Here is a 9,355-nt window from a genome sequence, read left to right on the forward strand (position 1 = left end):
GGCAGGATGGCGTGTCCAGGAGGTTCATCCCGCCTGCCAGGTACAACCACAGTCCCGCCAGCTGGGAGCCTGGCCTCTCCCTCCGAGCCTGGGGCAGCCCCTCAGGAATGTCCCCTCACGGGGCTGGGTCACGCTGAGTATCTCCTGTGAGCCCCCAGAGCTTCCCCTGCAGGATCCCCCTGGCCCTCGGGCTCCTTTTCACACAGAACTGCACAGTCCTTGTGGCACTGTGGGTCAGCACAAACCCGATTGACCCCCAAACACGGGTTGTCCCATCCTCCTGCTCTCCCTTTGCCCTGAGCCAGTCCCAGATTCTGGTCTGGCGCTGGAGCTGCCTCCCCTCAGCACTCATGTCAGTAACGTTCTTTCCAAGAATGATGTCAACAGAAAGTGCCAACAGTTTCACGCTGATTGGAGAGGCCTCGGATGGTGGCACCATGGAAAACCTCAGCAGGAGACTGAAGGCAAGTGGGTCACGAGCTGGCAAACTCAGATCCTTGGGAACGGAGCATCAGCTTTTCTTGATGCTCTGCAAAACTAAACTGCAAAGTTTCCTATAGCATTTGCCTTACAGAGGCTTGGTTGGTGAGTAGTTGAGCAGAAATAGGTTATCTTTATCAATATTTGGCCTGCAAAGAAGATTTCTGCTGACTGAAGCTGCTGAAAAGCAGCCTGTGGTTTCAGTTGCACTGATGTGAGCCCTTCCTCCAGGTCACTGGAGACCTCTTTGACATCATGTCTGGGCAGACAGACGTGGATCACCCCCTGTGTGAGGAATGCACAGACACTCTGCTGGACCAGCTGGACACACAGCTCAACATCACAGAGAACGAGTGCCAGAACTACAAGTGAGTGATGCAGAGGTGACAGAGCTGCTGTGGCTTGAGGCACAATCAATGTGGATGATTTATTAAAAAATATGGATATTGATCTAGTACTGATACCCAGCTGTAACAGACAAAAACTAACAGCTTAGAGTTAGAAAGTGTGTGTTTATTGTGAGATAACTCCCAAATACACACCACAATTTACAGGTGGTTACAGAGTCCTTTTATCTGTACAAGTATTGAATACCCGAAATACAAATACATATTCATAACTTTGGTACATCCCATTCCCTGCTTCATGTGGTAATTAGTTCAAAAACTATTAAGCGTGGTAATTAGTTCAAAAACCATTAAGCATGAGTAGTTTGTTCCTTGAAATGGGTCGGGGGTCCCAAAATGAGGAAGTAAATGAAGTCTTCCTTGTTCTGACTTTTCTGCCTTTTCAATGCAAATATGACTAATGAATCCTTGGTAGGACTCCCATTCCCCATCTTCAATTGGTTTCAGAACAGAGGAGGCCCAAAATTGTCTTATGTTTCTAAAAGCTGTTTATCAGTTTCTATATTCTTCATTATAAACCCAGCTAACCAAACATTGTGTTGACAAGCAATCAGTTCTTAGTTAACTACTAACTCTTAACTTCATCAAGGCCTACCCATTTATTTTAATTAACTCCAATAAAGCTTATCTCTTAACTAAAATCTTAGCTCCTCTAAAATCTTTAAATTCCTTAAAGTTTATGTCTCATGGAGAGCTCAGGATTGACAAGAGCTGCAGGGGCTGCCAGTGCAGGACTTCCCAGGATACCTGTTCTGGCAATCCTGTTGTTCTCCTCTAGGAGATGCCTGGAGATCCTGGAGCAGATGAATGAGGATGATAAAGAGAAGCTGCAGGCAGAGCTGAAGGAGCTGGCACTGGAGGAATAGCGGCTGATCCAGGAGCTGGAGGATGTGGAGAAGAACCGCAAGATTGTGGCTGAGGACTTTGAGAAAGTCAGGGCAGAGGCTGAGCGGCTGGAGCAGGAGGAGGCTCAGTGAGTGGCAGGGCTTGGAGGCAAAAAATAAATGAGAAACTTGTAAATGGTAGCATGAGAAACCTGTAAATGTGCCCAAATGCCAGTGGCTCGCTCTGTGCAAAAAAGAGAGACAAAACTGGCCTGCAGAGCTGTCACCCTGAGGTAGAAGCCAGCCCTCAGCACTTCTTGTCTTGTTTGTGCTCAAAGGTACCAGAAGGAATACTGTGAGTTCAAGAGGCAGCAGCTGGAGCTGGATGATGAGCTGAAAAGTGTGGACAACCAAATGCGCTATGCCCAGATGCAGTTGGATAAATTAAAGAAAACCAACGTGTTCAATGCTACCTTTCACATCTGGTAATGTGGACACTGGAATATTATATCCATTTTCTTGGAATCTGCAGTGTGAAGGTTTTTAAGGCACTGCATTTGATAGGAAAGGTGTAAGTTAGCTCACAGTTACCTCCCAGCAAAGCAATGAATGCCACCTCTCAGAAGTGGCAGCTGAGTAAAGTGTGCCAGGCTGTGGGACTGGGAAATGGCTCCTTCACCAGTCCCAGTAACACTTTGGGAACCCCTGTGCCAGCCAGCAGTGACATTGGCATTAGGGGTCACAGAGCAGGCAGCTTGGAGAGGCTGGATGGGGGGTTTTGTTGTGTTTTTATGACAAAAAGAGAACAAGTGTTTGGTGTTTGCATACACTTGTTAAGAATAGCCCCAAACCCTCCTTGTGCTTGGCTGGCACTGTGTGTGCTGTGCTCTTGGGACACAGCCCCTATTTGGTTATCAGGCCATGAGCTTTTCCCAGCCTAGCACATTTATTTATAATTCTTCTTATCACAGGCACAGTGGGCAGTTTGGCACAATAAATAACTTCAGGCTTGGCCGCCTCCCCAGCGTTCCTGTGGAGTGGAACGAGATCAACGCTGCCTGGGGGCAGACTGTGCTGCTGCTGCATGCCCTGGCCAACAAAATGGGCCTGAAGTTCCAGAGGTACCTGCAAATACCACACACAGGTCGTTCATGGCCCGAAGGAGGACAGGCAGACTCAGATGTCTTTGAATTTTCTCCTTTTTTTCAGATACCGCCTTGTCCCCTATGGCAACCACTCCTATTTAGAGTCCCTCACTGATAAATCCAAGGTAAGAGATCCCATACAAATCATGGGACATTGATTTTGAGTGCCAGAGCCCTGGTCACACTGGGGATGCAGGAAACAAAGCTTGGTCTCTATGCATTTGGAGTCCAGGAAAGCTGGCTGCCCCAGCTCCTCCAGCATGGTGACATCTCACATCTGTATGAAGCCACTGGTGCTGCCAGCCAGCAGTGTTAAAAGTGACAGAACTGTTGAATGGCCAGAGGCAGAGGCATGCTTTGGGGCGATGGCAGGTAGAGTGCATGATTTGGGGTTGGTGGAAGTCAGAAAAATATGCCTGCACATGGTAGGCACTTGCACAAAACCAAGTCACACTTGCCCTGTGCCACAAGCCATTTCTCAGCATCCTGTGACAAATTTAAGCCTCACGTGAGGTTTAAAAGCTGCAGTGACCATATCAAAAACAAGTGCTTGGTGTTCCTGATACAAATCTCTTTTCCAGGAGCTTCCCCTGTACTGCTCTGGAGGCTTGAGGTTCTTCTGGGACAATAAGTTTGATCACGCCATGGTGGGATTCCTGGACTGTGTGCAGCAGTTCAAAGAGGAAGTGGAGAAAGGTGAAACTCGGTTTTGTTTGCCTTACAGGTGAGTGTTGCCACAAAACTGTCAAATTCAGCCCTGTGTGCTCTTCCTAGCATTGTTTCAGCCCTGATTTTTCAGAAATCATCTAGAATTCTTTATGACGTGTTTGATAGTTACCACGAAACTTAAAGCCAGCCCCTTGGGTATGGTCCTGAGGCTTGCTCAAATCCCTTTAAAAACAGGATAGTGTTATTGTCAGATTTAAAATGTAGTGCTTGGTGTCATACTGAGGTTAAATGGTTGCAGTAGGAATACACTAATTAAAGCTTGTGTGTGATACAGGATGGACGTGGAGAAGGGAAAGATCGAAGACACAGGTGGCAGTGGTGGCTCTTATTCAATTAAAACACAGTTTAACTCTGAAGAGCAGTGGACAAAAGCACTAAAATTCATGTTAACTAACCTGAAATGGGGCCTGGCCTGGGTCTCATCCCAATTCTATAACAAGTAACTGTGATCAGAACTTGGCCTGGCAGCCATGGAGTGTCTGCATTGTGTTGGAGAAAGGCAAATGAAGATATCTCTTAATATTAACCAGTACAAAATGTTTACAATACCAAAAATCCACAAGACACTTTATTTACAATGCCATTATTACAAGTAGTTTGTAGAAAAGCAATATGCAAAATTGTATCATTGAGTTGAACAGAATAAAACCCAGCTATTAAATGGATTCTAAACTGTTATTTTGGGGGTTTATGGCCAAGCACATAAATAATTGTCAAATGAGCATCAGTTTGATGCTGCTCTGTTACAGCTAATGCAAGGTTGGAAAAGCAAGACATTACAAACACAGGGAATAATGTGGGAAAACTGCCAGAACTCTGCCTGGTGATTAAAGAATTTAAAATAAAGTATTTTCTAAGTCATATCAGCACTTCTTTGTGCTGTTGCACTGAGCAAGGTTTGATACCATTAGAGCACTGTAATTGCTCCTGCAGGCTGTTCCTGCACAGGGCTGTGCTGAGGAAAGCATGAAATTATTCCAGGGGTTTCCAGCCAGCAGTGCCTGGCACAGCACAGACCCCCAGCACTGGCAGGGACAGCCAGGCTGGGCACTGCTGTGGTGACAGTCACAGTGCTGGCACAGAGGGGACAATCCCAGGGGACAATCCCTGTTTTATAAAAGCAGCAGGAGGAGACAGAGCAGCCCCATTTGTGAGAGCTGGTCCCACCAGCCATGGCAGCACCTTTCAAGCACAACCACTCTGAGGGATCTCTGGTTAAAGGGAGCTTAGATTCAAAGATGCAGCTGTTACAATAAAGCTTTTAGGGCATTTGTAAACACTGTGGTGCTGCTGGGCCTCCTTCCAGAGCATGACTGTGATGTCCAGCAGGACGAGCTTTGCTAATTAACACGTGACAGAATTCAGGTAGCCCTGAGCTGTGCTGGGCAGTGTCACAGAGCAGGGACAGCTGTCAGCAGTGTGACAGCTCCTGCTGCTGGGCCAGTGACTGGAGGGATGGGATGGTTTTATTTCTGAGGAGGAATTCTGTGCTGAGGAGATTTGGTGCCACGGCGCTGCTCGGGTGTGGTGCTGCCAACGATGCGCCTCACCACGGCGTAGGAGAACTCCAGGATGCTCTGGGGAGTAATGCCAGTGATGCAGTTTAAATGCTCCACAGTCTGGAAAAAAGAAAAGATCACCTAAATCTGTGAGTTTACAGACAGACAAGAGTACCTGCTCTACCTGCCAGTGGAACATTGCCTGTGGGGTTTTGTTCTGTGAAGCACTAAAGGTGAGGACACTTGTAGGAATGTGCCCCCTGTTGAAGGAGTGACTAAATTATTCTTTGTCTGCTTAAAAAGGCAAAAAGCCCTGAAGTTTCTCTCCCAGTTTGGTACTAAAGACACCTCATAGGACCTTTGGGACTTCACCTCAGATCTGGGGCTGTCCAACTGGACAGAGACCAAGAGGTCCAGCCTAGGTAATTCACTAGAAAAGGAAGAGAACAAAGGAAATAATTTTTTTTGTGGGGTGTTTTAGCAGGAGCAAGAACCTCTTCCCCTTAACTCAGTTTTTCTCTGTAAGAGCTTTGTTATTTTGCCTTGTATTAAACCTTTTTCTATTTCCAACACAACCTCAAAAGCCATCCTACTAATTTTATACCATTCAAAGTAGCTAAACTGTCTCAAGTGTAATCAGTTTCTCTAAGAGCTCATAAAACCTAACTCAAAAAACAACACATCAGACACTCACCAGTGCCAGCACACAGCTCTGACAGAAACCCACATGCTTTGTGCTAAAAGACAGAGGTGTCCCCTCCCAGTGCAGCCCCAGTTGCTGTGCTGGAACCACCACAGATAAACCACCTTGGCACTGTGTTTTGCTGTGCTGGAACAGATAAACCACCTTGGCACTGTGTTCCCATGGAGCCAACGCCTTCAGCAGTGACTGTACCTGCTCCCAGTGCCCGGAGCTCAGGATGAACACACCTGTACTGATGACTCCAACAGCCAGGAGCATGAAATCTTCCTTCACTGTTAAAAACTTGGCTCTGCAGGAGGAAAAGTGTGTTCAGGTGTAAAAGTTGCTTCACAGTTCAAAAGCACCTGCTGCTGCAGCTGCCAGTGCCCAGGACATGTTGGTTTATTTAGGCCAGCCTGAATAAACTACTGGAACTGACAGTGCAAGGCTGGAATTTAACCAAATGAAACACTTCCCTTGCCCTTGAAGCAGCTGTGGAAAAACATGTTGTTTGAACTGGTGTATTTAGAAACAATGATGAATGTCCCCCCAAATTATTTTTTAAAATGGCATAATGAGAAATGCCCCAAAATGGCATAAATAGCTGCATATGCTGCTATTTATTAGCTTTTTCAAGGTTTTTAATTTCCAAGGGTTATTTTTATTATTTTAACTCATTGTCAGGCCTTACATCTGCAGTTTGCTTGGTGTGGAGTTCTCGATGGCGATCTTCAGCAGGGTGTCATAGATGGTCTCTCTGGTCAGGTAGCAGAAGTCCAGCAGCTGCACACACAGCTGGTGTAAAGGTTTGGCAGGAAGCAAGCAGCCATTGTATCCTGGCAGAGATCACACCATCAGTGCCACCTTTTGGGTCACTACATTGAGTCTTAGGCACCAGAAGGGAGAGGGAATTCTGAGGACAACTGCCCTGACTGTGAATGCCAGAGGATCCCTCAGCCTCAATGGAATTTCACTCTGAAATTCAGGCTGTCAGAACTGGGCTGTGGTGGTACCAGTTCTGGGTTTTTCTGGGTCTGGATTGAAGGCATTTGAGACAGAAGTTCATGTTCAGACTCAGGTGTTTGTTTATTATCTCTTATCAGTAAAACAGTCTCACTGCTGTGAGTTCGGCAGCTTTTCATTAGAAGGCACAAAATGGCCAACAATGGCTGGTTACAAGGTCCTTTAAAACTAAACTATCCAATTAAGAACTGACACCTAGATTATTTTCACTTTTAACCCAATAACTGATCCCAGTGTGGCCTTTTCTGCCCAATTACAAAACGCCATCCAAACCCATGGAGAAGAAGGAAGAAGACGCATGAAGAAGAAACCCAGGATGACACCCTGTGCCCTCCATCTTGCTTCCATCCACAACACACTAAAAATCCCAAAACCTCAATTTCTCACCCAGTGATACACCTACACTGCTTTCTATAATCCATTTCACAATTTTGTGGATTCCAATCTATCTTGAAGTCTGGGAAACTTTCTCCATGAATGAGGGTCAAAGTCAGAGCTCCCCTGGGGGTCAGGGCACCCCAGAGCAGACAGAGAAATATTCCCAGTGCCCTGGGTTTCCACACTAGGCCAAGAAAATGGTGAGTGATTGTAGAAAATTTGGCCTGGCACCACATTTGGGGGCTTTAAACTCTTAATATTTTACTGAATGACTCATGGCTGGCTGTCCAACAACATTCTACAAAGGACAAAGTTCTCATGTAAAAAGTGAAGCTCTGGACAATCTGAACTGTTCCATGTGCAAAAAATCTGTAATATGAGACATTTCAGAGCAGCAACAGCTCTGTGACCCTACTGAAAAACTTCCTTCCCATTCTCCCTGACTCATACTCTCACCTAGAACCTCCAGGAGCAATTCCACGTAGGCCAAGGGGGTTGAAACGCTGATACGGAAGTGCAGAGTGTTTAAAACAGCAAGCTCTGACTCCAGCAATTCCTGTTTAGTGCAGGAGTATTTTATGGATTGCAGAAATGTTAAAGCTGTGTCACTGGTCACTCTCTGAAGAGGAAAAAGAGACAAGATGTCTTCCAGGAGTAAGGCAGGAACAAAGTGCTGTCACCTCTCTGCTCCTGCTGAGCACCAGTCCTTTGAGCTGGCATGGGAAATCCAGCTCTGACCTTCCCCACAGGTTTCAACTCAATAAACCATCCCCAGGCAGGTGTGGACACACAATTTTTGACAACCACAGGGCTGGGATTTTCCTGCAGTTTTTCCCTCCCCAGAACTGGGAACACTTCCCAGCAAATTGTTACTGGGTGAGCAGCAATTCACCTACCCTAAAGGGAATGTGGTGTCCTTGGCATCTCATTATCACTACTGGCTTCCAAAAAGGAAATCTATTTTTAAGAGAGATTAATACACTGCAGATTTAACCATGATCCTAAAGCAAGGACAGGCTGAGCTGGCTTACACTGTAGTGCAGAGACAGTTTGCTGGCAAGCTGAACACAGGACACGAGTCTCAGGACAAAGGTGTTGGTGATCTGATCCCTGACAGAGCTCCAGCTGCTCCTCTGGCCTTGTGTGCTCCCTCTGTCATCACACATCTGCTCTACCTGCTTGATCATGAACCTACAAAAGCCACAATTGCTCAGAGAATGGTTCTGGCTGCTCAGAAAAAGGAACAAAGGCAATTCCACATACATAAGTGGGTAAGGTTTGGCAGGAAGCAAGCAGCCAATGTATCCTGGCAGAGATGACACCATCAGTGCCACATTTTGGGTGACTACATTGAATTAGGAGTCTTAAGGGAGAGGGAATTCTGAGGATTTATATTTATTTATAAATATATTTAATATATTTTCTATAGATATAAAATATAAATACATTTATATTTATATATGTATATGTATATGTATATGTATATTTATGTATGCTGAATTAGAAGTCATAAGGGAGAGGGGGTTATGAAGACAATTATATATATATGTGTGTGTTTATATTTATGTATGTATATATACATATATATATTTAATATATAAAATATATATATTAAAATATATATGTGTATATATATATGTATAGGAGTCTATGTAGAAGTAATAATTCAGATGAAATGAAAGAGGAGACAAAGCTCATTAATCTTGTGTGGTTTTGGGACAGAGTGGGACAGGGCTGGGCAGTAAAACCCCACCAGGGGATGGGAAATGTGCTGGGTGTTTAGGACTCTCATTACCGTTCAAGTAACTCCACTGCCTGGTACCGTGTGGACTGGTCCAAGTGCCATTTTTCAGACAAAAGGAATATAAATTCTGCAAAAAGCACAGCAGGCACTCATTGCAGGCTCGGTGTACAGCTGCCCCGGGAGCTGCTGTGCCGAGCCTCACCCACGATCCGCGTCTCTTTGAAGCACCCGGCCTGCTCGGGCAGCTCGCTCAGGTACTGCTCGTTCTCCGTGGCCAAGTGGATCAGGGTGTCCTCGATAATTTCAGGAGCAACCCCACTGAACACGGGCCCTGAGTCACGGCCCCGGGCTCCCAGCGGCACCTCAGTCCCCATGGAGCGGGGCAGGGCCGAGGCCGTAACGGCAGTGATTGCACCGGCCCTACGGGGAGAGACCGGCACGGGG

The 9,355-nt window shown here is 46.1% G+C and overlaps 2 protein-coding genes across 2 annotated transcripts in view; one reads left to right on the plus strand and one right to left on the minus strand.

Moving 5' to 3' along the window:
- BECN1 (beclin 1) overlaps positions 1-4,257 on the plus strand; it is a 5,759-nt gene extending 1,502 nt beyond the window's left edge. The window contains 9 exon segments of the mRNA XM_031064124.1: positions 6-40; positions 374-464; positions 712-848; positions 1,666-1,860; positions 2,050-2,196; positions 2,683-2,832; positions 2,921-2,981; positions 3,438-3,580; positions 3,860-4,257. Of these exon segments, the coding sequence (XP_030919984.1) occupies positions 6-40; positions 374-464; positions 712-848; positions 1,666-1,860; positions 2,050-2,196; positions 2,683-2,832; positions 2,921-2,981; positions 3,438-3,580; positions 3,860-4,028 (1,128 nt within the window). The 3' untranslated portion in view covers positions 4,029-4,257.
- Positions 4,258-5,051: 794 nt separating this feature from the next.
- Positions 5,052-9,285, minus strand: CNTD1 (cyclin N-terminal domain containing 1). Its single transcript, XM_005429576.1, has 7 exons — positions 9,114-9,285; positions 8,963-9,038; positions 8,199-8,358; positions 7,624-7,786; positions 6,458-6,602; positions 5,980-6,076; positions 5,052-5,204 (listed from the first exon to the last, which is right to left on the minus strand). The coding sequence occupies exons 1-7, from the start codon at positions 9,283-9,285 to the stop codon at positions 5,052-5,054; spliced, it is 966 nt and encodes a 321-aa protein (XP_005429633.1).
- Positions 9,286-9,355: the final 70 nt, after the last annotated feature.

This window comes from Geospiza fortis, unplaced genomic scaffold (genome assembly GCF_000277835.1).
Source record: "Geospiza fortis unplaced genomic scaffold, GeoFor_1.0 scaffold324, whole genome shotgun sequence".
NCBI lineage: Eukaryota > Metazoa > Chordata > Aves > Passeriformes > Thraupidae > Geospiza > Geospiza fortis.